We start from the raw sequence: 27,038 nt of genomic DNA on the forward strand, positions 1-27,038 counted from the left end.
GTTCCTTTTGACTGTGAGAGACTGTAAATCCCTCATTAAAAGCTCACTCACTCACTTCTTTTCCACATCCAAGTCAGCTCTAAGCATGATCTATCAAGGGGAGTGGAGGAAATAATTCACACGTGATAATACCTTACGTGAACTTCAGCAACATTTGGACAGGTGACCAAGGCATTAATGAGATAGAGGACGCCATCTTGCGAGATTCCATTGTGGCTGATTCTACACAAAAGCATACAACAGAGTTATACCTGTGCTGGATATGGACAGACCGAATCTTACATGACAATCCTCACAAGTTGGATGTTCACTGAATATGTAACATGGAAAACGCACAATGCAGACAAAGGGCCAAACTACACGTTACATTCAAGAGCTGTGATTGGATATCCCAATGTGGTTTTTGACCTTCAAAAAAACAGGAGTATGAGAGGGGATTCAGAATGGGGGAAAGAAAAACCTCAACTCTTCCCCCTGTGCCATTTTCCTGATCGATGCCCTTTCTTGGACAGTAGAAAAAAGCAAGAGTCCAGTAGCACCTTAAAGACTAACAAAATTTCTGGCAGGGTATCAGCTTTCGTGAGCCACAGCTCACTTCTTCAGTCTTTAAGATGCTACGGCACTCTTGCTTTTTTCTATTGCTATTTACAGACTAACACGGCTACCCACTGTGATCTTTCTTGGAGTTTTTATTCCCTACTGGGGCTAATTGCGATGTGACAGGGGGGCAATTTTGATGGGACAAATAACACTGAGGGGACATGGGGGGGAAAGAGAAAAAGTTCAGCCTTCCTTGCCCACAGCCGTGGCCTGCATCAAAATTAAGTCCCCCACAGCTGCTTTTTAAGGTAAAAACAAAACCAGGGGATATGAACACAGTTCCTCAACGAGGAATTTAGATTGGCTGAAAGTCTAGAGATTTCCCCCAAGTTGTTTTCAAAGTTTTTTAAAAAGTGTTTTCTGTTGATTGAAAGCACTGGCAAAACTGAAGGATTATTTGAGAGCTATCTTTGCCAATCAGTAGTTGTAGAAATGAGAGCCAGTAAAGGACACCGGTCAAAGCATAGCTACAAGTATGTCACAGAAGTGGTTTTGTGACATGTGCACTGCAAATCCCATGAACTGGCCCTACTGCTGCTGCATCCACTTACTTCATGAGACAGGAAGTGTGAATCCTGGGCAAATGTTCTAAGAGACACCTCAATCCGTCATTGCCAAGACAGTTCCTGGACAGACTGAAAAGAAATATAACATACAAAGAATGACTGGATATATACAGAAAGAAGCAAAATATTTTACTAATGCATTTCAAAGGCAAGTCAAAATCAAAGTTGTTACCTGAAATATGCCCTATTTTTATGCTGTGTTTTTAATGGCATATTTTAATGTTGTGGTTTTTATAGCTTGCTTTCAAGTTGTGGTTTTATGATTTTATCATACTGCTGTACATGTAAGTCACCTCAAACAGGTCTCTGGAGTGGAGCATGGATAGATGGATAGGAACCATTCAACCCAGCATGATTCGACCGGTTGTAGATACTAGAAATATATTTACAGTCTCTGCAGCTAAAATCAGGGTTCTCTAAGGCAAAGCCCAGCCGAGGATCTGCTGTTGTATTATATAAAGAGAGCCAATGTAGTGGTTAAAAGCGGCAGGACTCTAATCTGGAGAACTGGGCTCATAAGAACATAAGAAAAGCCATGCTGGATCAGACCAAGGCCCATCAGGTCCAGCAGTCTGTTCACACAGTGGCCAACCAGGTGCCTCTAGGAAGCCCCCAAACAAGACGACTGCAGCAGCACCATCCTGCCTGTGTTCCACAGCACCCAAGATAATAGGCGTGCTCCTCTGATACTAGAGAGAATAGGTATGCAGCATGACTAGTATTCATTCTAACTAATAGCCATGGATACCCCTTTCCTCCATGAATATGTCCACTCCCCTCTTAAAGCCCTCCAAGCTGGCAGCCATCACCACATCCTGGGGCAGGGAGTTCCACAATTTAACTATGCGTTGTGTGAAAAAAATACTTCCTTTTATCGGTTTTGAATCTCTCACCCTCCAGCTTCAGCAGATGACCCCGCGTTCTAGTATTATGGGAGAGGGAGAAAAACTTCTCCCTGTCCACTCTCTCCAAACCATGCATAATTTTATAGATCTCTATCATGTCTCCCCTTAGCCACCTTCTTTCCAAACTAAACAGCACTTGATTCAGCACTCCTCAACATTAAGCCTGCTGGGTGACCTTGGGCCAGTCACAGTTTTCTCAGAACTCTCTCAGCCCAATGGGGTAGCAATAAGTGACTTGATGGCTCTTTATATGCACATAAAGGTTATAGTATTGGACTAGGATCTGGAGACCCAGGTTCAAATGCCATGGAACCTTGCTAGGTGACCTCGGCCAGTCAGACACTTTCAGCCTAACCTGTCTCAGGTTGCTATGAGGATACAATGGAGGAGAGAAGAATAATGTAAACTCCTTTGCATACCTGTTGGGGAGAAAGCTGGGTTTAAATGAAGTAAATAAAATTTTAAAAATCACAAATGGAAATAACCCACAATGAACAACAGCAACATGGTGATTACTTTGCCGCAGATGTGAATACAAATTCTAATTCATTTATGAACTTTATTATATATTTTCCCCAATTTATATTATTTTTCACTGTATCTAGATAGATACTAATTGATGATGGATATGAAAAATCGAGAAATGACCTGGCTAATGTTATCAAGAATGTCAATAGATCTGGAATAATATTTTTAAAATTACGATCCATTCTAATTTAAAATAAAATACATTATCAGAGATATCATAAGTGCTTACAAGCTAAAAGGCATCTAAACATGCCAGATTATAATTGCTGGAAATGAATCATTAATTTTCCAGATTTTATCATATCTTTTGGTGAAAAGCTATTTTAGATCTAATTAAAGATATACTTGGCTCGGATATTCCTTACAATCAAAAAACCATTTACCAGAAGTTACTCAAAAATCAGTTGAGAAATGAATATTACATTTATCAACAGCAACAAAATTAAATATAACTTTAAATGGGAAAAACAGCTATTTGTATTATTTCTGTTAAAGGTATGTGATATGGTGACATTTTTGGAGGAAATTAATGTATTACACAGGGGCTTCTGCAGGAAATACATTGTTAATTTGCTCCTTTAAGTTAATTGTGCCATCAAGTTGCAACCAACCCATGATGATCCATGAAGTTCCACCTCATGGGGTTTTCAAGGCAAGAGGTGAGCAGAGTTTGTTTGCCAATGTCTTCCTCTACATAGCAGCCCCAGTCTTCCTAGGTGGTTTCTCATCCAAACTGCTGATCTCATACTGCCCTTGTACAAATCTGTGGTGAGACCACACTTGGAATACTGTGTACAGTTCTGGTCCCCACACCTAAAAAAGGATATTACAGAGCTTGAGAAGGTGCAGAAAAGAGCAACCAAAATGATCAGGGGACTGCAGGAACTGCCCTATGGGGAGCGGTTAAAACGCTTAGGGCTGTTTAGCTTGGAAAGAAGACGGCTGAGAGGAGACATGATAGAGGTCTATAAAATTATGCATGGTTTGGAGAGAGTGGACAGGGAGAGGTTTTTCTCCTTCTCCCATAATACTAGAACGCGGGGTCATCTGCTGAAGCTGGAGGGTGAGAGATAAAAGGAAGTATTTTTTTTCACACAATTCATAGTTAAATTGTGGAACTCCCTGCCCCAGGATGTGGTGATGGCTGCCAACTTGGAAGGCTTTAAGAGGGGAGTGGACATGATCATGGAGGAAAGGGGTATTCATGGCTACTAGTTAAAATGGATACAAGTCATGATGCATACCTATTCTCTCCAGCATCAGAGGAGCATGCCTATTATCTTAGGTGCTGTGGAACACAGGCAGGATGGTGCTGCTGCAGTCATCTTGTTTGTGGCTTCCTAGAGGCACCTGGTTGGCCACTAAGTGAACAGACTGCTGGACTTGATGGGCCTTGGTCTGATCCAGCAGGGCTTTTCTTATGTTCTTACCAGCTCTACTTATCTTCCAAGCTCTGATGAGATTAGACTAGTGGGGCCTATTGCAGCTGCTACCCAAATTTTCCCTTTGGGTCTATATTTATGTAATTATACTGGAATTGTTTTATTTTACGATAAACGGCGAATAAAATCTGTTACTTGTAACAAAGAAAGAACAACCCTGTGACACTGTAGACTTAAACAATGCTTGAAACGGTTTATGTTTTTTGAGAATGTAACAATAGAGTTTCTACTTACTCAAGTTCTGCAAGGCAGTCACTCTTCTCAAGGATTATGCACAGTTCTTCAATATCATCCTGGCCAATGCCACAGTCTATTAGCCTGTTGGAGGACAGATTAATGTAAAAACAGAGGACAAGAGCAAGTCTTTAAAAAGAAGAAAAATAATGTTTTGTCATTTATTTAATATTATTTAAAACAGTTGTATCCCACCTTATGTCCTCAGACTTTCTATCCTTCCCACCAAGGAATGCTGGACAATTTATATGGGATTTTGCCATTTTATATTCACAGCAATAGCAGCCTGTATAAATGCATGGAAGGCATAAGGGAGTTTTCCCACATTCCTCTCTGTTCCCGCAGCTCAAGCCTGGAAAGATCATTCCTGGGGTTGCAGGATCCATGTGAAGGAACAGGTATGTGAGTTGGTGGACGTGAACGATAGGGGACCAGGGGACGAAATCAACTCCTTTGCTCAGCAGAGCTTGTGGCGGAAGAGAGAGGAGGAGTGATTTCACTCCCTGGTCCTTTCTCATTCCTGCCTAGACACTTCCAACCTATGCTGCATCTGCACAGCTCCTGCAACCCCAGGAATGATTGGCGGGGAGAGGTGTCAGAATGCCCTGCAGTAACAGAGAGAAAAGCAGGAAAACTCCACATCCCATGCATGGAATGGTTGTCGACTCCGGGCTGGGAAATGCCTGGAGATTTATGGGTGGAACATTGGAAGGGTGGAATTTGGAAAAAGACATCAACAGAGTATAATACCATAGAATCTACCCTCAAAGTGGCCATTTTCTCAGGGGGAACTGATTTCTGTAGTCTGGGAGAACTCCAGGCCCTACCTGGAGGTTGGCAGCCCTAACTATTAGGTAAATTAAGAGGCCAGAAAGAAACAGTCCCTGTTACCTGTTATTTTTATTTATTTATTTATTTTTACAATTTTCTTAACAGGAAAATTGGAAACTTTGGGGAGTACTGGAAAAAAACCCATCCTATTAAATATTTTCTTTTTTAAAATGAGTCAGATGCTTTTAAAGACAAGGTGGGCATGTTGTAGACATATACAGTTCTTCAATGCAAGATGCATTTCTGTACCTAGAAGGTTTTCTCAAGTTTTGGGTATATCTGCAATTTTGCTTGTTCAAAACTAAGGCATTTATAACTTTTAAATTCCATAAATATGTCAAGTATTGTTATTCTATTGCAAGTATTGCATGTATTTCAATTTTCCCCCTAGGTTTATTTTCTGGGTAAAAGCAGGGGAGGACGACTCCTTTTTTCCCACAGCTTCAGAATTTCTGGAAATTTTACATCTCTGCTCAGGCTGAGATACATTTCATCCTCTGTGTGATTCTTCAGCCAATTTTTCAGCCTGTTTCTTTAAATTTTGCTCCTTTGAAGGATCCAAATAACAAAACAAGGACTACTTGATTTGCACATACCTGCAGTATATTTCTTGACTTTCTTGACCATCCACAAAATGCAAGAAAGCATTTTCACTTGATCTATAAGCATGCAAAGAAAGATCTTAATTTTAATACTTCTCAGGTTAAGCTTTTAGAGCATGGAAAGAAGGTAGGCTGAGGGTATGAAATCCCTATGCTGTGATTTCTATTGGACTGAGAGTCGGCATGGTAAAGTGGTTTGAGCAGGGGTCCCCAACATTTTTGAGCCTGTGGGCACATTTGGAATTCTGACACGGCATTGTGGGCACAGCAACAAAATGTCTTAACATCAGTATCACAATGTAGATCCTTGTGTTGTGGTGGCAGCTGCTGCCAAAGCAACATTTTAAAAAATCTGCACAGCCACTCAAACCTCCAATAGTCAATCAGAAGCCTTGCTGGGCAAAAGCCCTACCTAGCCCCATCCACTTCCTAAAAATACTTGGTAGGCACCAGAAAACGGTGTCGGTGGGCACCCACAGGCACCACATTGGGGACACCTGGGTTAGAGTGTCAGACTAGAATCGGGGAGACTAAGGTTTGAATCTCCGTTCTGCCATGGAAGCTTACTGGGTAACCCTGGACCAGCCAGTCTCTCTCAGTCTAAGCTACCTCACACAGTGGTGTTATTGAAAAGATGAGGTTGTAAAGTGCTTTGGTTACTACCATTGGTCAGAAAAATGGGATACAACTATATAAATAAATAACATCTATTTCTAGACTGTCCTTCAGCCTCTTACCTGACTTCAACTTCACAGATTCGCTCACACAGGTTAAAGGAATTGACCAGCTGGAGAACGCTATTTCGTGAAAATATGTTATTCCTGATGCTGCAGAAGGGGAACAAAAATCATATACAATAACAAGTCAGACCGCTGGTCCATCTAGCCCAGGATGGTCTACTCTGACTGGCAGCAGATCTCTAGGATGTCAGGCAGCAAAATATCTTCCCCAACACCTGCTATCAGATTCTTTAAACGGATGGATCATGAAACGTTCTGTATGCAAAGCAGATGGTCTGCCATTGAGCCACAGACCTCGCCGGAGGCCCTCTTCAAACTGTTGAGTTGAAAATCAGGTGGATTTGTATAATGCCAGTTAAGAAATCAGAATGATTGAAAATACAGTAATTGCCAACGTGCTTCGAGGATTGGCCCCCTAGAACTGGCTCCTCATCTAATGGGGAGCAAGAGGTCCCTGGAATAGGTATCTTCTCCGAAGACCGTCAGGAGACCTCAGAATGAGCCAGGGCTTTCCCAGATCCCAAACTTCCACCTTCAGCTTCCCAGGAAATGACTTACCACCACACCTGCCTAGAGGGAGCCACTGGTGGCCTCAGTTTTGCCTCGAGAAAGCTGAGCCATTTATTTATTTTGGTATTCTGCTCCCGTTCTCCCCAATAACATGGGTACTAGCAATGTGTGGGAAACCTGCTAAATCTGAGCAGGGCTGTATGATACAGCACTGCTCAGATTTAGCAGGCTTTCCACACACTGCAGTGCTGGATTTACGTATAAGCGAAACAAGCTATAGCTTAGGGCCCCACTCTCTTGGGGGGGCCCCAAAAATTAAAAAACAACAACAACAACTGGATGACATTTCCAAAATGTAAGATAAACAACAAATAAAATAACACCTACATACAGCAACTGTTTTTTGTTGTGTAGGCTCCTATGATGTAAGTAATGAGCCCCGCCTTCTAGCCTGCTCCCTAAAATATCACTGGTTTGCTCCCTAAAATATCAATTACTTTGATAAAATACATATTTTGTTATGTGCAAATGGTTTTAGATACCTATTAGGTCCATAAATTACCATATAGCATATATTCAACACAAAAAACAGTGACAAATTGTTGTTGACAAAGACCAGCTGGACATATAAAGGGCCCCATTACCTTCAATAGCTTAGGGCTTCATCAAACCTAAATCTGGCCCTAGCTGTATCTAATTGCAAACAGACCAGCATCTTAAAGCCGCTTAGTTAAATGGGTCATGGGAAATTCACTGTGTTGGAGTGCCCCAAATTCAGGCTTGTTCTTCAACCAGCAAACCTGAGAAAGAGATTAATGGTTCTTCACTCGGGTTATCCTTGCAGCATTCAAGGCCAAAGAGGTTGACACCCAAACTTACCTCAAGAACTTCAGACTGTGGAGATGGGGCAGAAACTTCAGTAGTTGTTCAACGTCTTGATCACTCAGTGCATTCCTAGAAAAGCTGCATAGCCAAGGTTGAAACATGTCAGAAGGGAGTTTACTATAGTCATTGTGTGGTGGAAAGGGCCATCAAGTCGCGGCCAGCCCCCTCATGGGGTTTTTAAGACAAGAGAGAAATAGAGGTGGTTTGCCAGCAACTTCCTCTGCATTGCAAACTTGGACTTCCTTGGTGGTCTCCCATCCAAGTACTAACTGAGGCCGACCCTGCTTAGCTTCCAAGATCTGACAAGATCAGGCTAGCCTGGGTCATCCAGGTCAAAGCCTGTAGTCACTTACTTAGGAAAGGAAAAATTCAGGAAATTTGCCAAAACAGTGGCAAGTGACACAGTATACGTAGTTGTGATTGGCATTGGGGGCATCAAACAGTCACTTCCATCACTTGTGGGCACAGATCCACTAGACCCACATTCAGGGTTTCCAGAGAGGAGACATTAAAAGCTTCATCGTTGGCTTTATTTATTTATTTAAAACATTTTCATGCCACCTTTCCACCCTACCAGGGTCCACAAGGTGGCAAACACAAAAACATTTAAACATTTAAAAATGTTTAAACATTTAAACGTTTAAAAACATTTAAACAATTAAAAATGCAGTAAAAATATATCCCGTTTTGTTAAAGATCTAGTTACTCTTAAGATTTAAAGATTAATGCTAGATAGTATAGAATGATGTATCTCCGCTCATAGGGTATTTGATGAAGATCTTGTTCCAGGCATGGAGTATTGATTATGTATATGGCGTGTGTGTTGTATGTGTTGCTTTATGTTGTTTGGAAAATAAAATTTTAATTAAAAATGCAGTAAAAATGATAAAATTCAATTAAAGACACATAAACACACAGCGCTAGAAGGAGGGCCAACACTATTATTGGGGTTATTCCACATGAAACAAAAAGGTTGTTATCTGCTAGTGACACAGATAGAGGGAGACAGATGAATCTCCCTGGGGAGGGAGTTCCACAGTTCTGGCACCATGATGGAGAAGGCCCTTTCTCAGTTCGCCAGACATCTAAGCCTCAGATGGCAGGGGCAACTGAAACAGGGCCTCTGAGGATGACTGGAGTGAATGGGTAGGTTCATATGGGAGAAGGCAGTCCTTAAGGTATGTTGGTCCCATCCGATACAGGGCTTTAAAGGTCAATACCAGCACCTTGAATTGAGCCCCGAAACCAGTATAAGTGGAATAAGACCGAAATGATATGGTTCCTACAATCCACTCCAGTCAACACTGGCTACACCATCTGTACCAAGTGTAGCTTCCACATAAGAGTGTTCAAGGGCAGCCCCACACATTGTAGTAATCTAATCTAGACAGTACCAGGGCATGCACCACAGTGGCATTGTATTTTTAACCTGAATTTATGCTCGACATGCATGACAATGGGTTGTTAGGAGCTCTGTGCTAAAACACTCAATGTTCACACAGGAGTTGTGGGGAAAGGTCGCTTGCACTCTTACTGTGCAAATTTGGGCATGCAAATTAGGTCTGAAACTCTGCTCCCCACAAGGTATCAATGAATGGAGTTCATTCGTTCACATATACAAAATGCACAGCACTTACTTGATCTCTGACAGCCCGGAGCATGTGTTTAGAATTCCAAAGAGTCCAGCAATGTCGTTGGGGTCCAGCATACAATCCCTGAGACTGAAGCATAGACACCGTACAAGACTCCCAAAGTGTGGACAGTTAATCAAAACCTCCTTCCCTTTTGTGGAGGCAGATAGGTTTGCAAATTCGACTTTAGCTCTACCTTGAGAATATACAGGGCAAATTCAAATGACGCAAAGTCCCACAAGGACTTTGATTTAGATGTGCACTGAGATGTCTATGCTTTCCAGACACCGTGGGCCTGATTCTAACTGCAATTGTGGCCCTACCATCATTTGTTTTAGAAGGGAAATATTAGAAGATCCCTAGATTAGAGAGGTTATGTCCGTGTGAAACAGGGGACATTGAAACCATCGAACATGCACTGATGTGTTGCCCATTCTCCCACGAAGTTAGATCAAAGCTTATTTCCCCCCTACTTGGTGAATTCCCTGATGAGTCAGTTGAGCTTTTGGCAGAGAAGCTTTTTAAAAAGGTGTATTTCTTAAAAATAAATAACCTAATAAAGGGCACCATCCATCAAGAAGGTCTGCTCTCTGAAATGAAAGGGAGTGGTGCAAGAGTGCTGCTCATGAGCTCCCACTATGTTGATATTCATTTCCAGGGCTTGTGCAAGATAATTTCCCGCTGGATTGTGCCTAGTCCTTAAAGATATCCTTCTGATGGGTCATTCTTTCTGAATTTGTTCCCCTCCCTGCTTTAAACAGGATAGAAGGAGATCATTTCAGGAGAAAGCAGCGTAGGGCAAAAGTGTCACAATCTAAACAACATTTTCATCTGCCAATTCTTTTGAGATTCTTTAGCAGAGGCATAAATGGCTCCTTACCTAAAACGGCGGGCATTTACCGAGCTCTGTGGACAAACCAGTAGCTCCCCTTGATGTTCACCAGTCAGTCTGGACCTTCGGAGGATGGAAAAAGATCAGTCAGGTTAGTGGACCAGAAAATAGGGCCTTGCAATTCTGTGATCTTGCAGGAGTGCGGGGAAAGCACAAATGTGGTACCAAGGGTAGAATCCAACTTCCTGATCTCAGTTTTTGGTTTTTGGGTTTTTTAAAGTTTCTAGCCCCTAGGACTGGAAGTGCATGGGCAAGCCTGCTGAAATTGCCTTGATTTTTGTGTAAGAAAAGGAAGGTGCTGTATTTTGAAAAAGAAATAAGAAAACAAAAGGCACTATCAACTGAGAAATTCTCGTCCTCATTGACATGAATCCCAGCTGTTCAGAGAAGAGTGGCTGAGTAGATCCTGCAGTGCTTCAAGGAGAGGAAAATTTCAGTGGACATTATAAGAGTTCTGGAAGAACTGGGGAAGGAAGGAAGAAGAGAAACAAAGACAGACCATCAACGTTACCAATAGGGGGAAAACAGTATATGACGTTATTTTTCAAGATGCATTGACGGGATTGGATATTTACCTTAATCTATCCCCAAAGGATAAGTGAATGAACTGGGTATTTCCCAAACTGTAATGAGGAAAAAAAGATTGTGAGCACAATAGCGTTCAATTATTATTATTCTGAAAAAAAATTGCAAGTTTTTCAGACTGCATCAACTGCTATTAAAAGTCCTCATTTTGTGAACTGTCTCTTGAACGTACTTCAAGTAAACTGAGGTCATCTGTTCCAAGGTGGAAAAGGATCGCACCAGGCAAAAAGCACCACTCAGGGAAATGTGATTCTGATTCAGTCTGCAAGCAGAGAAAAAGAAGCGAAATCCTCATTTCAAGAAATACAGTTCCTTACTGCATAAGAGCATAAGTGATTGGGTCCCAGGAAACTGGCAGAGATTCTCCCCCCCTCCCTGTGCTGACCCAGCTACAGACGGTCTGGCCTTTAGACATGGGTACAAAAGCCACAAGGAGCCCCGTGGAGCAGAGGGGTAAGCTGCAGTACTGCAGTCAAAAGCTCTCCTCCCAACCTGAGTTTGATCCCGACAGAAGTCGGTTTCAGGTAGCCAGCTCAAGGTCGACTCAACCTCCCATCCTTCTGAGGTTGGTAAAATGAGTACTCAGCTTGCTGGGGGGTAAAGTGTAGATGACTGAGAAAGGCAGTCATCATGGACTTTTAGGGCCTCACTAATTTTTTTTCTTTTTGCTGTCAAGTGGCCACCCCATTGGGTTTGCCATTGGCCTTCCTCTGCATAACAACCCTGGACTTCCATGGTGGTTTCCCATCCAAGTACTAAATAAGTAAGTGCTGTCAATTTGCTTCTGACGTATGGCGACCCCATTAAGGGGCTTCCAAGGCAAGAGAGGAGCAGAGGTGGTTTGCCATTGCCTCCCTCTGCAGAGTCCTCCTTGGAGGTCTCCCATCCAAGTACTGATCCTGCTTAGCTTCCGAGATCTGATGAGGTCAGGCTATACCATACTGCCTTCCCTCCAATTCCAGTCTAAATACATTATTAAACACCCAAGTAGGAGCTTCACTTACGTTAAGGAACATAGTGCTTTCATATCTGGAAGAAGCTCTGCCACCTTCAGAACTCCCGAGTCTCCCAGAGAATTATTTGACAAACTAAGATTTAAAAATGAAGAGATTATTATTGTTGTTATTTAAATTCTGGTGTTCGAGCACAGGCTCCCTACATGAAAATGAATTAACGAATGAAACAAATCATGTGTTGTTTTCATCTTCCATCCTCCATAAGCCATTTACAGCTAAATCTGGTGAAGGGATGGATAGTATGTGGAGCTCCTGAACTAGATCATAAACAACATCTAGCCCAGCACTGTCAGGGATATCATAGGAATCCCACCAAGGGGTAACATTTTCCTATTAAATCATTTCAGGTTTGCCCGGTTCCAGTTCAAAAAGAGGGCCTGTATGCAAATGAGCATTTAGATGTAACTTGATTATAACTTTCGATGTATCTTCAAAGCAGCTGTTAAGTAGAAATCCACGGACAGAGTAACAGCCTTATCATTACCAGACAGCAGATTACCAGATAGATTAGATGGTAATCATGAAAACATACTGGAAAGTGTCAGCTTTACCCATTGCTACCCCATGCCTCACAACAAACAAACCCAATTCACATGAAACTGCAGAAATCTGTATGTGGTGGACTGAACCTTCACATCCTCGCCAATTCCAGATCCACCTCATACCCATACGTTTCAGGTAGCAGGTAAGCAGGGAGTACACCAGTGATACTCACTCTGCAGCTCAGGAACCACATGTAGCTCTTTTGACATGCCGCCTGTGGCTCTTCTGAGCACTGCTCCCCAATATGGCACCCACCCCATGTTCCAGGAAAGTGAACAAGGCTATTGCCCTGTAGGGTTTGTGTTTGGCAAACAGTGCCCACCTTGAAAGAGATGCCACCACAGGGAATGGAAGACGGGTGAGCTGTGAGCCCCATGCCAGGAAGGACCCACATCCTGTCCAACAACCCCTCTGCTGCCTCTGCACTCTCACCCCAGGAAAAGAGCAAGCTGGCCACTGTGGGTGGTGGTTGTTCTACTTCTATTCAACCACAACCAATTTGCTCTCCTCTGGAAGCCACGGCAAAGAAGAAGAGTTGGTTTTTATACGCCGACTTTCTCTACCACTTAAGGAAGAATCAAACCAGCTTACAATCGCCTTCCCCTCCCCACAACAGACACCCTGTGAGGTAGGTGGGGCTGAGAGAGCTCTAAGGGAGCTGTGACTCGCCCAAGGTCACCCAGCAGGCTTCGTGTGTAGGAGTGGGGAAACAAACCCAGTTCACCAGATTAGCCTCCGCCGCTCATGTGGAGCAGTGGGGTATCAAACCCGGTTCTCCAGATAATAGTCCGCCGTCCCAAACCACTGCTCTTAACCACTACGCCATGCTGGCTCTCCCTCTCTTGGCTGAGCTGCTGTGTGTGTTTGGTGGGCCGGCACGCAGAATATGCAGTAGTTATGTGGCTCTTTGCATTCATGATCATTGCAAATGCGGCTCTCCACAAGCTGCACAGTTAAGTACCACTGGTGTACACACAGAGAGCTGAAGCCACAGTATTGCACAAATGCTATTGATGTTTGACATCCAAAGCATTGACACAAGCAGGACCCTCAGGGCATGGGCTTGAGCTCACTCTCCTGTTGTGCACAGGCTTGGATCCTAAGGAGTGCGAGCAGAGTTGCATTTGAGGAAAGCAACTTCTCCGACTCTTCTCTTCCCTCCAATTGCAGCTTTCTGTGCGGGCTGAAATTATGCTCTGCAGATTAGTAGACATAGACACGCGCACGCAAAGGCACATACAGAAAGAGAGAACATGTTAGATTTAATTTCAAGAAAAGGAAAGAAACAAGGGATACTTACTCTAGCTCAGTTACACTGCAGCAACTTCTCAGAGCCAAGCACAGGTTCTTCAGTTCTTCATCTTGAAAACTGTTGCCCGTCAAGCTAAGACCAAAAGAAAATCCATTTAATCCCTGAGATGTAATACAAAATAAGCGATTTTGCGGTTCTGGTGGGCATTTCAAATCCAAATCCATTTTAAGTCTATTTCACACCCCTAAACTTAGCCACCTGCCAAATCTTTCCCCATCCCCAAGTTTCTTCATGATTGCAAAATTCTCAATAAAACATAACACGCAAAATTATTTTTTCTTCACTCTTGGAACAAACACCCCTGATAGTTATGTTTCCCAATTTCACCCACAGGTTTAGAATTTATGTATTTGTTAGATTAATATCCTGTCTTTCCATTAGCATGCTCAGGGCCACTAACAAAACTGTGCAAATGTACTGGTGGTGATGGAAAGTGCCGTCAAGTGTCATCCAAGTTATGAACAGCGGTGGATTACCATTGCCTGCCTCCGTATAGCAACCCTGGAATTCCTTGGTGGTCTGCTATCCAAGTATTAACCAGGGCTAACCCTGCTTAGCTTTCAAGATCTGACAAGATCAGGCATTAAATTAAACAGGAATTATACAAACTGATCCCAAACCTTACTAAATAACAAACCAACCTAACTTTTGGCATGGAGATCAAGATACCCAGTTCCTGCTGCCACAATCCTCAGTTTAAGATCTTTGGTGCCTCACATGCCTTTAAGACACAAGCTATTTTCTAAAAAGCCTCACTGGTCTCTTAGCAAACATGATTGATGTCAATGTACCATATTTTTCTTGATGTTGCCAACACCCGTCCTTCATCAGTGCTTAACCAATCATCATTCAAAGAATAACTCCTGTAGCCATGACAAATAAAAAATGTTACTCACTGGTGGAGAAAAAAAAAGAAACAAATGTACAATGGGGCATAACTGAACAGCACTGGCAAAAACAAACCCTCAGTGCCATAATGTGTGTGTGTGTGTGTGTGTGTGTGTGTGTGTGTGTGTGTGTAAAGTGCCAAGTCGCAACTGACTTATGGCGACTCCTTTTGGGGTTTTCATGGCAAGAGACTAACAGAGGTGGTTTGCCAGTGCCTTCCTCTGCACAGCAACCCTGGCATTCCTTGGTGGTCTCCCATCCAAATACTAACCAGGGCTGACCCTGCTTATCTTCTGAGATCTGACGAGATCAGGCTAGCCTGGGCCATCCAGGTCAGGGCCAGTGCCATAATAGGTTATATTAAATAGATATGCTGTAATTTAAGCCTCACATAGCAATTGCTCTGAGAGTTGTGATTGGCCTTCTTATCTTGCTGTATCAACTGTATCTCATCTGCACCTGCTATTTGGCTTATTTGCACTTATGCTGCTTATCTTTTATTTAGTGGTAACCAATCAGATACCACATGACTGTGATAAATCAAATTTAGAGAAAGATAAGACGGATAGTTTTCTATAAATAAGTACTCTTGTGACAAACAAATCAGATTTCTCTGGCTGGATGTCTCAGAAGAAGAATAAGTGAGATCTCTGGGTGAGATTTTGGGCTTTCTGATAATCCCTAAAAGCAGTGAGACAAAAACTGAAACCTAATTTGTTTTTGTTTTTTAATATTGTTAGGAACGCTGATAATTTTAGCATGTGTTTCCACAGTGATTGTGGGGTTAATTCTTTTATGCCTTTTTTTCCGATCTTGCTCCATAAAAAGAATCTTTTCTTTTTTCAATAAAAGACAAGGGGTTATGCAGGTATCCTGTCTGGTTTCCTGACTAACAGTTCAAAAGAACAGAACTCACTCTTTAATTTTGTGATCAGAATTAGAGGTTGTAAATCTCAGTTAGTATGATAAACCCAAGAGAATCCTGTGGCTAATCGTTTTTTGCACTGGCACAGCCTTGAAATTTGTTAGTGCAGACTCTCTAATAGGGTGCAGGAGGCATTCTCTCACTACATCAGTATCAACACCCATCTATTTCCACCCCCCATCTGAGACAGTTTCACAACTGTTATTAAAAGGCTCATATTTCTTACAGAGTGAAATAAAAATGCAAGGACAATTTTTCCCCAAATGAAGAGTATTTGTCATATTTCGCAGATGCTATGAATCACGAATGTTTCTTTTTAAGGTAAAGGTAAAGGTCCCCTGTGCAAGCACCGGGTCATTCCTGACCCATGGGGTGAAGTCACATCCCCACATTTCCTAGGCAGACTTTGTTCACGGGGTGGTTTGCCAGTGCCTTCCCCAGTCATTTTCCCTTTACCCCCAGCAAGCTGGGTACTCATTTAACCGACCTCGGAAGGATGGAAGGCTGAGTCCACCTTGAGCCGGCTACCTGAAACCAACTTCCGTCGGGATCGAACTCAGGTCGTAAGCAGAGCTTGGACTGCAGTAGCCGCTTACCGCTCCACGCCACGGGGCTCTTCTTTTTAAGGTAAATATATTTTATTTACCAAGCAGGGGGGTTGCAAAAGAGTTTTTAAAAAAATCTCTTTCACATCTCCTCAGTGATTTGACGCGGCAGAGGCATGTTGCCACAGAATGAGGGTAAGAAAAATGTGTTTTAATCAACTTGCTGTACCTGGAACAAGAGGCAACAGAAACCACTCTGTTAGCCAGTGTCAAGACTGCAGTTTTCTGATGAAGGCTAGAGAAAAGAGACAAGGATTTGTGTAACATCACACTTGGTGTAATTGCAAAACTGGCATAAACACAACGTACATATTTCTAACCAATGGCTGCTACAGAAGGATCGTTTCCGTTCCTAGTTCCATGCAGAAGTTCTGTGGGGGAGAGAATCGCCAGTTCCAGGTTGGGAAATACTTTGAGATTTTGGAGGTGGAGCCTGAGGAGGGAGGGGTTTGGCGGGGGCTGAGACTTCAACAGAGTATAATGCCATGGAGTCCACCTTCCAAAGCAGCCATTTTCTCCAGGTGAACTGATCTCCGTCGCCTGGAGATCAGTTGTAATCCTGGGAGATTTCCAGTCATCACCTGGAGGTTGGCAAGCCTAATGAGGGATGAGATGCATGTGAGGGAGGACGGTGCCCAGTTTCCAGCCCATTCACTGTTTCCAACCTCCATGCATTGAAGGTAGGGTTGCCAGGTCCCTCTTCTCAACCGTTGGGAGATTTTGGGGGTGGGGCCTGAAGATGGCGAGGAGAGGAGGGACTTCAATGCCATAGAGTTCAATTGCCAAAGCGACCATTTTTCTCCAGGTGATCTGATCTCTACCGGCTGGAGATCAGTTGAATTAGCAGGAGATCTCCTGCTACTAACTGGCAGTTGGCAACCCTAATTGAAGGTGTCATTTGCACAGAGGCCCATGCATGTATGCCTCTGTACATTTAAGCTTTGAAAGGAAGCTTGGGGCAGCCAAAAACTCTCCATAGCAGTTTATAAACACAGGACACAGGCATCACCTAGAATCTGCAGAGGCTGGGTTCAGTGAGGGAGCAGGGCCAGTGAACATGATCTTAACTTTGCCTCCTCTGCACACAGAACCACAGCCTTGATTGAACATCCTGACAGATCTCCTGCATAGTCCAATGTAATAGAAATTATCCTCGAAAGAAAATACCAAGACCATGGTTACACAGCCCTGATAACCCACAAGAACCAAAGAAATTATCCTGTTTCCCCATAGCACTGTCCATCTCAACAATCAATCAGTCATCTGACAAAGTAACATGCATTGCACAAATAATATTCACATCTTTGTAACACCAGCATAGGGGTTGTTCACGCAGCATGGCTAGCTAAGAATTACTGCTGTCAAACTTAGATATTGTCAAGGAACCCTAATGGCACATCTACACCCTGGGTTTCAACTGATTTGATAAAACGTCCCTCCACCCGAAGAATCCTGGGCACTGTAGGCATTCGAAGAAGGATCTCTGGCAGAAAATCTTTCAGTACCCTCAATACATGATGTTTCCCAGGATCTTTTTTTTTTTTTTTTTTGGAAGAAACCCAGCAAATTAATCTGGTGTAAAATCAATATGTTTTTAGGCATGCCAAAACTACATCATCTGCTGATATGCAACAGATGAGCTAGGAGGAGAGCTCTGTGAAGGAAAAAAGGAGGAAAGCTGTTGCCCTCTACCCAATATACTACACTGCCTCCTTTAATTTAACCACTGCTTTTATATTCCAGGGAAAACTGCGACAAGGTGGGGAAAATACAAGGGTGCGTAAGAGAGAAGGATCGTTTCTTGGTCAAATCTAGGCTTACCTGGCTTCAAGCTTCTCGATATTTGGACAAATTCTCATTGAATCCAGGAGACAGAAAATGCTCTTCAGAGACAATTGGTTGTTATTTAATCTGCAGGGGAACCAATCCAGACATAAAGAAGTTACCTTCCTAAAAACACAAGTGCTTGGATCACTGTAACAGGGAACACTAAATTAGTGGAAGTCTTAGTAGCATGAAGAAAGGGGGCATAGCTCAATGGTAAAGCTCTGGCTTTGCATGTAGAAGGTCCCAGTTTCAGCCCCTTGAATCTCGAGTTGCAGGGAATGGGAAGAAGAAGTTGGTTTTTATATGCCGACTTTCTCTACCACTTAAGGAAGAATAAAAACGGCTTACAATCACCTTCCCTTCCCTTCCCTTCGAGGTAGCTGGGGCTGAGAAAGTGTGACTAGCCCAAGGTCACCCAGCTGGCTTCATGTGTCGGAGTGGGTAAACAAATCCAGTTCACCAGATTAGCCTCCACTGCTCATGTGGAGGAGTGGGGAATCAAACCCAGTTCTTCAAATCAGTCTCCACTGCTCCAAACCACCGCTCTTAACCACTACACCACGCTGGTTCTCCATCTCAGACCTTGTAGGCATTTCTGGAGTAGGAAGACCGATCATGTGCATGAGTGTAAGGCAGCATCCTTATTTATTTTATTAGGTTTTTATCCTGCCTTTCCTCCAAGCATCTCTAGGGGGCAGACCTGGCTCTCTGAGTCTGCGCCTCTATTTACTCTGCCCCTCAACTTGTGAGGCTTCTATGCTTTGAGAAAATGACCGTCCGAAGGTCACCTACTAAGTTTATTGCCAGAGTGGGTGATCCGAATTTGGATTTGTTCTTTTACCCCCAAAGGACAGCTTTCTCATTCTGCAGTTGCATTTATCCTTGCAAAACAACAACACCCAAATAAATAAAAGACATGCTCCCAAAAAAGTCCAGTGTACAAACCAAAATACTGAATTTAGATTTTAAAGAAGAGAAAAGTTTAAATAAGAGAAAACAGCTTTGAGTAAATGTTGCTGTTTTGCAGAATTCATTTTGAGCACAGATGGAAGAATTGAGAATTATTATTATCACTACTTTTATTCAGTATCAGCCTTTCTCACTGGGACCCAAGGTGGTTTACAAGTATGATTAAAAAAAACATCCAATCAACCATCAGTAAATGGATTGCAAATTAAGATAACATCACACAATCAGCGAGCAAATTACAAGAAATGATAACATCAATCAATCAATCAATCATCACCTTTATTGGCATAAAAAGGAATAATCAGAACAGTCTAAATACATCCAGCATCAAATTTAAAAATTTCACAGTTAAGATACAAGCTCCCTTATGCTTATTGCAAAATGATAACATTTGAATCTGCAAAGAATTTGCAATTGCAAATGTGAGTTTGTAAAGAGTCCTAGTAAGACAAAATAATACAGGGAATGGTGATGCATAAGTCTCAAAATATAAAAAACTAGGGAAAGTCTTACTTCAGGGGGCCAGAAATCGACATTTTGGACAGCATCTTCACCAGCTTTCTGCATCCGTCATCTCCAAGATTGTTACCTGACAAACTGACATGTTTTCCAGCTTAGTAACATGGTTGATCCAAATTTCTACCCTCTGCTGTGTGTGTTGCCCTGACCTGGATGGCCCAGGCTAGCCTGATCTCATCAGATCTCAGAAGCTAAGCAGGATCAGCCCTGGTTAGTGTTGGATGGGAGACCACCAAGGAATAACAGGGTTGCTATGCAGAGGAAGGCACTGACAAACCACCTCTGTTAGTCTCTTGCCATGAAAACCCCAAAAGGGGTCGCCATAAGTCGGCTGCGACTTGACAGCACTTTACACACACACACTGTGTGTGTTAAGTGCCGTCAAGTCGCTTCTGAGTCATGGCGATCCCATGAATGAAAGTCCTCCAAAATGCCCTATCTTTGACAGCCTTGCTCAGATCTTGCAAATTGAGGGCTGTGGCTTCCTTTATTGAGTCCCTCTACTACCAGTTAGTTATTTAAACAATCAAGGGTGGGGGGATGCTCACTCAATTTCAGACAGGTGGGAACAGCTCCTGAGAATGTTGGCAATCGGTGTTGCATGTTGGGGATACAGCTGACAGTCCTGAAGTCTGTAGGCAATACACATCAAGCAAGAAGGAGATAAAGATTAATATTATGACAAGTGAGGGAGAGAGGATTTGGCCAACAAAAGGAAAATTCTGAGTAGACCTGTTTAGGATGGCTCCCTCAGAAGGTTGGTTCCACTTCAGAATGAGTTAACGTGGTTGAACCATGTCTGAACCATTTATCTAAAGTGATTTAAATAATAGGGCTCTTTAACAACCATCTGAACCTTTGAACAGAACAATGATCTGAATAAGCAAACAAAAATGTATCATTTTAGGTTACTTCAGAATATAGCCGTTAGTTAACACAAATCTCAATTAATGTTTACCGTAATTTTAAAGTCTGGGCTTGAGGAACAGTTTCTTCTTCATTTTCCCCCAAGTGTCGTGACCTGAAATCAACAGTGTGTTTATTTTATGGTCTTGATATTCCACTAGATAATTTAATGATGACAATAATGCCACGTGTGGCAACTATTTTGCATTTTCCACATATGACAAAGAAAAGGACTCCTTTGAGCCACAATGTCCTTCTTGTCTCTAAAAGATTTTTGAAGATTTGTGCCAACCCCTCTTTCTTCTAGCCCCCCCCCTTTCTTCAATTCCAGCCTTCCACCCATATTGCATCCTCAGGACCCTTCACTTCTCCTCACCCCTGCTCTGCCAACCCCCTCCCCACACATACCCCATTCCTACTTCCCTCCCCACTGCCAACAGCATCGTATCTTCAGCCCCTCTGTGAGCTCTTCCCACAGCCCCCTCTTCTCTCCTACTCTAATAATCCTCCTAAGGTTCTTTGTCTCATTATTCCTTCCTAACCTCTTCAGGATGTCCTGCCTCCTGCCCAGCAGCTCCCATCCTTACAGCTTGTCTCAAATTTTAATCCCAGCCTAATGCACAATTCTTCAGAATGGTGTGGGAATGATGTAGTAGATGGACTGAACCACTACAGATTACAAATAAGAGCTCTTTTTTAAAAAAGTGTTCCCCTATGTAAAAGACTCCGTTCAGTAATGCTGAAGGAATTAGGCGCCCAACCTCTTCCCCCCAATGCGTTGTTCTACTTGCAGGAAACCTTTCTCACATAGGAGCATACAAAAAATGGCATTCTCCCCGCACCCCATACACACACAACATGACACCTCACTCCCCAACATGCGTGAACCTGGCCTTGAATTACTGTAAATACACAAATCACTCACCTGACACTTTTTATGGATTGTCCCGTAAAATTAATTGTTAAAGTGTTCTTCCTGCAACCAAGCGGCAAAAAGTGAGAAAACTAACGCTTGAGTCTACAAACATCTACAAACAAATATACACAGGTTGTGAATTATGGTTATTTTCCAAAATGCAGAGTAAAGACAAGACCAGCTATAGTGGATATAAGACTGATATTGGGACCAAGCATTCAACCTTGCCAACTTCTCTGATTATAAAATTCCAAATAGCCACACAGGTAACCAAATGTTAGATATTATGGTGACTAGTGGCAAAGGAGGGCAGGGACCCCAACCCTTTAATAGTTATGCAAAACACATAATTTAGACAGTTTGTCAGGCAGAGATAAGAAAAGCTACATCTGCTAAAATTCCCTCCTGAACTAAAATTCTCCTTTCCATCTCATCCCCCTTTTAATTACAAAAAAGGCAGTTTTCAGCCAAAGCCCTTCACGACCTGGGACCCACATATCTGAAATACCTTCTGCTTCCATGTGTCGCTGCGTGCCAACTACGGCTTTCAGGCAGTCATCTGTTAGTAGGGTTGCCACGTCCCTCTTGGCAACAGACGGGAGGTTTTTGGGGTGGAGTCTGAGGAGGGCGGGGTTTGGGATGGGGAGGGACTTCAGTGCCGTAGAGTCCAAATGCCAAAACGGCCATTTTCTCCAGGTGAATTAATCTCTATCGGCTGGAGATCAGTTGTAATAGCAGGAGATCTCCAGCTAGTACCTGGAGGTTGCAAAAATAAACAGTAGTTGGCTCTGCAAACTGTGATATATTGTAATAAAACATCAAACAATCATTTAAACGATGTAACAGAACACAGTGAAACAGTGAAAAAGTGACTGGCGATGACAATGTTGTATACAAAAATGGGCTAAAACAAGCAACAAGTACAAGACAAGTGAAGATGGCGCAAGCAAACAAACGCTTGGCTCTTGGCTGGGTGCTTGCGCCGTCAGGCAACTCATTACAAGATCAAACCAGAATGAGTTAGCAGCCCTGTTTGGGAGCAGAGAAATTTGAAGCTGTAAGGTACATTGCATATTCAAAGGCTGAAGAAGTCACTTTTGGTGACGAAAGCACTGCTGTATATCCGGAAAGGCGTTTCCTCCGAGTTGCCTGACTGCGCAAGCACCCAGCCAAGAGCCAAGCTGACTTTACTGGACATTGTTCCTTACCATGAGCATTTTGAAATTATTGTGACTCTTCGCTGTTGCGTTTGTTTGCTTGCGCCATTTTCACTTGTCTTGTACTTGTTGCTTGTTTTGGCCCGTTTTTGTATACAACATTGTCATTGTCAGTCACTTTTTCACTGTTTCACTGTGTTCTATCGTTTAAATGATTGTTTGATGTTTTATTACAATGTATCACAGTTTGCAGAGCCGATTACAGTTTATTTTTGCAGCTTAACTGTACACTTTGAGTGAGTAGTTCATACCAGTACCTGGAGGTTGGCAACCCTATCTGTTAGCTATCCCACTACTTAGGGTGGTCCATCTGGCATCAACCAGAGCCTGGGCCTTTTCCATCATGGCTCCTGCTCTGTGGAATGGGCTCCCTGAAGAAGTGAGGGGGGGGTCCCCTCTCTGGAGATCTTCAGGAGGCGCTTCAAGGCCTGCTGGTTTGCCAGGGCTTTTGAGGGTGGTTGAAAGGCAGGTGTCTTTTAAGGGAGGAGGGCGGGAGAAATTTGGGGTTTGTTATTTTATTCTGATTTGAACTGGAGGTGTTTTTTTAACTATTATTGTAAGTTGCCTCGAACTATGAGGAACCGTGAGGGTATAAACGTTTGTGTAAATAAATAAACTAACTACAATTGATAAGAGGAAACAGTGAACTAACACACCACAATATTATCACAGAAAAAATAAACCACACAAAAAGACATCTCTTAGAAGAAAATGGGCTCAATCCATTCTTATGTGATTCTTGATTCCCAAGTACCTGATATGCAGGGCAGTAACATTGGGAGAACCCGCAGCAGCTTTGCAGAAAACTAGAACAGTGTTCGACGAAATCTTATTGTTGCTTAAACTGGTTGAGATACAACAAGCAAGCAGTTACAATCCTGTAGCAAGTCATGTAAAAATACAGTTTCCTATCTTTTACATACCCATGAAAATACATGCACATACCTATGCTTACATCTTATGGCTACACAGACAAAAATCAAAAAGATTTTCCTGCCTTCCCACCATTAATTTAATCAAGCTTCCCCCAGAAACAAAGACTCCACACAACTTGTTATTTTTCTGCAGAGTAATGAGAGTGACTTCCAACTCATAGCAACTATGCAGATACCACATATGCAACCTGAAAAATGTGTAAACCTGTAAAAGGAAGGGGGGGTCTCATGCAATGAGGAAGGTGGCAGAAGTTCTGTTGTCCATGTTCCTAATTGCTGCCGCTTCTCCTGTTTGAAAGAGGAGCTTGAACTGCCTACACCTCTGAACACTAAACTCTAACTCACTCCATTACATTTCTAAGGAAAACATACTACTCCATCCTTCTTTTTTAAATTATGTGGCTATTCCACTGTATTTTCACGAACAGAGCGGCATGTCTCTCGCTATACGTCATATGCATGCAATAAAGTGCTTTTAAAAAGTGTGTAAGGTCTGAGTCCACCTGTCAAATCCCAAACAACAGACCATCCAGACAGAGTCGTCTAAGAAGCAGTTTATTTGGGAAGCATAAGGTGTGTAGCAGCAACTTACAGGAAAAGGTACGAGGACTCAAGTGGGGGGAAAGCGGGCAGGTTGAAACATATACATCAGAAAGGCACCGTTGGATACCAGGCTGAGCCTGGTTCCCATGATAGATTACACTTATCGTGCCGGGGCGCAGGCCGTCATAACAAACCTCTGAGCTACTCGACCTTGACCCAGCTGCGCTCTCAGCCTGGAGCTCACAAAGTGTTAGACGTCATTTTTGATTTGGGTTAATTGTCCCCTATGAACAACTAGGCCATTTGGCACAATAAGACAGCCCGAGGCACCGCAAAGTTATGATTTCCATACATTTCGCTTGGCTCCTATTCTCAGGGCCAAACTAGAAGTTATGGTGGCCATAGGCCAACACCATTTTAGAGAAGAATTTGGCCATTTAAAAAAGCCATGAGGTGCCGTGGCAGGACCGTGCAATCTTGTTTCCCACCCCCTACCCCATGCCTTTTCAAGTGCCCAAACAGACATGGGGGCTGTTTTGGCACTTGAACTGCTGCACACAGGAGAAACAAGATCACCCGATCCTGCTGCGCTTTATGGAATTTTAAAATGATCAAATTGTTCTCTAAAATGGCATTGTGGCCACGGGTCAGACATGTGGCTGCCATAACATCTAGTTTGGCTCTCAGCTAGGTTCCAACCAGGGTCTTGAGCTGTTGGCCACCACAGTTCTTTGTGCTTTGTAACATTAATAAACACTTACTACTCACTCTATTTTCTTTAGCTTTTCCACCGTGGAAAACATTTCTATAACCTTGACCATTTCCTGTTCCTTCATCCTGTTGTCCTGCAAGCTAGAATTGAGTGACCGATTAACTTCCCCATCAAAATAATTAAGTAGGCTTCCCACCCACATGCACAGGCAACATTCCCACCCCATCATTTTCCTGAATTACTTTATATCTTCAAGTTGATGGCAGTTTGCAAAGGCTCGTAGAAGATCTTCAAGTCCAGAGACTGTGACAGTTCCACCTGCCAACCTGAAAATCCAAAATGGCATTATGAAGTCAAAGGGTAGACTTGGAACTGAGCATGCATAATTGAAATACTCTCTCTATCCCATCAAGAAAGGAATATCTTGTAAGAACTGAGCATGCTTAATTGAAATACTCTATCACGTCAAGAAAGGATTTTCTTGTAATAATAAAGGAGTCATATTAGTATACGAAGATAAAAAGGCTCTGTGTGAACTTTGTTTCCTAAGTAGCAATGCAAATTCCATTGTACTGCAACACATTCTCTGTATTCTCACACTTTCCCATGGCTTACACAGCTTTTAATTGTTTTTTTAAAGCTCTAGGAAACAACCACAGAGCCCCATGGTGCAGAGTGGTAAGCTGCAGTACTGCAGTCCAAGCTCTGCTCACGACCTGAGTTCAATCCCGACGGAAGTTGGTTTCAGGTAGCCGGCTCAAGGTTGACTCAGCCTTCCATCCTTCCGAGGTTGGTAAAATGAGTACCCAGCTTGCTGGGGGTAAAGGGAAGATGGCTGGAGAAGGCAGTAGCAAACCACCCCGTAAACAAAGTCTGCCTAGTAAATGTCGGGATGTGACATCACCCCATGGGTCAGGAATGACTTGGTGCTTGCACAGGGGACCTTTACCTTTAGGAAACAACCAACCTCACACTGGAAATCTGTCTGCACATGGGCAGTTTTGGGGTGTGGATGTGGGAGGTTACATATGAGTGGCCCTTGGAGAGTCCCTACATCTTTTGATAAAATCTGTGTTACAGTAAGGAGGTGCCATGCTTAGAATTCAAAATGGCACCCGTCCCAAAATATCACACATGGCACTAGAACAATCCTTACTGGAAAGTTGTCAGGGATTTTATCTTCGGCAGACTTTTGGAAATGGCTGCAGCAAATTCGTTTCCATACCTCCTGCCCTGAAAGCTGTGAATAAAAGAAAAACAGTTAAGCCAGATTGGTTTTTAAACACGAGCCCGATCCTCAAAGCTACTTAGTCTAACAATATAATTATATCCAGAGTTGCACCTTCCTAAGTCCACTGAAGTCTCTTTGCACCAGATTTTAATACCCAATGTTGTAAACTGTGACTTTTAATGTTCAAAGAGCTGAGCAACTGAAAGAAAGGATCCTGGGCAGTTCTAGAACTTTCTCCTTCCCTCCCTGATGCCTCAGTCATGCGCAGTCACTGGAACACTCATCAGGATCTGGCTCACTCTCCTAAGCACCTATTTAGGCTGGATCGCATCATTGAGTTCCATGCTGGCGGTGCCTTTAGGGGGCACATTGTAATGTAACCTTTCCTAAAGAGCTTTTGCTGGCCACATGGGAGCTGCTTCTCTAACAGCAATTCCTAAGACGGCTGGGGGATCATTTCAGCAACGCACCTATGTGGGCAAATGCAAATTATGTGGGTCTTTCCCATTAAGGGTACATAAGGCACAGCCAAAATTACTCAGAGCTTTCCTCAAATACTTTGAAAAGTACTTCCCTCAATCAACAATCTTACCAATCAGCACCTCCAAGAATGGCACACGTCTTCATTTACATCAGCTTCTCTGGTGCTAACTCTCTCAACCTCAATTGGCTCCATTTACTCTGAAGGATGTCATCAAATAGTCAAATGTAATTCGCTAACTAGTGTAGTGACATCTCAGGCATGGCGTGATCCCTGATAGGCTGGGACCACTAATGGAATTGATCCCAGAATGCACTGCTTTCACATTCCATCAATGTCATCACGTAACCAAATCTGAATAGTTCCAGAACACTGCAGCGACCCTGATTGGCTGGCATCAATTGTATGACTACTCCAAGAAAAAGCAACAGTATCCAGAAGAGGAGAAACAGTACAAAAGCCAGTACCAGATTAAGAAAAAAAAGACATTGAGGAGAGTCAGAAATATTTGAATATTAGCCCTATCAAAGGTTTTCCAGAAC

The 27,038-nt window shown here is 42.9% G+C and overlaps 1 protein-coding gene across 1 annotated transcript in view; it reads right to left on the reverse strand.

The window, feature by feature from the left end:
- Nucleotides 1-356: 356 nt before the first annotated feature.
- NLRC5 (NLR family CARD domain containing 5) overlaps nucleotides 357-27,038 on the reverse strand; it is a 36,299-nt gene continuing 9,617 nt past the window's right edge. Inside the window, 15 exon segments of the mRNA XM_056862346.1 lie at nucleotides 357-408; nucleotides 4,276-4,359; nucleotides 5,703-5,765; nucleotides 6,446-6,535; nucleotides 7,838-7,921; nucleotides 11,956-12,039; nucleotides 13,811-13,894; nucleotides 18,062-18,151; nucleotides 19,550-19,633; nucleotides 20,104-20,187; nucleotides 21,387-21,437; nucleotides 23,349-23,438; nucleotides 24,841-24,924; nucleotides 25,027-25,110; nucleotides 25,941-26,024. Of these exon segments, the coding sequence (XP_056718324.1) occupies nucleotides 357-408; nucleotides 4,276-4,359; nucleotides 5,703-5,765; nucleotides 6,446-6,535; nucleotides 7,838-7,921; nucleotides 11,956-12,039; nucleotides 13,811-13,894; nucleotides 18,062-18,151; nucleotides 19,550-19,633; nucleotides 20,104-20,187; nucleotides 21,387-21,437; nucleotides 23,349-23,438; nucleotides 24,841-24,924; nucleotides 25,027-25,110; nucleotides 25,941-26,024 (1,192 nt within the window).

The sequence above is a fragment of the Euleptes europaea genome, chromosome 17 (genome assembly GCF_029931775.1).
Source record: "Euleptes europaea isolate rEulEur1 chromosome 17, rEulEur1.hap1, whole genome shotgun sequence".
Classification (NCBI taxonomy): domain Eukaryota; kingdom Metazoa; phylum Chordata; class Lepidosauria; order Squamata; family Sphaerodactylidae; genus Euleptes; species Euleptes europaea.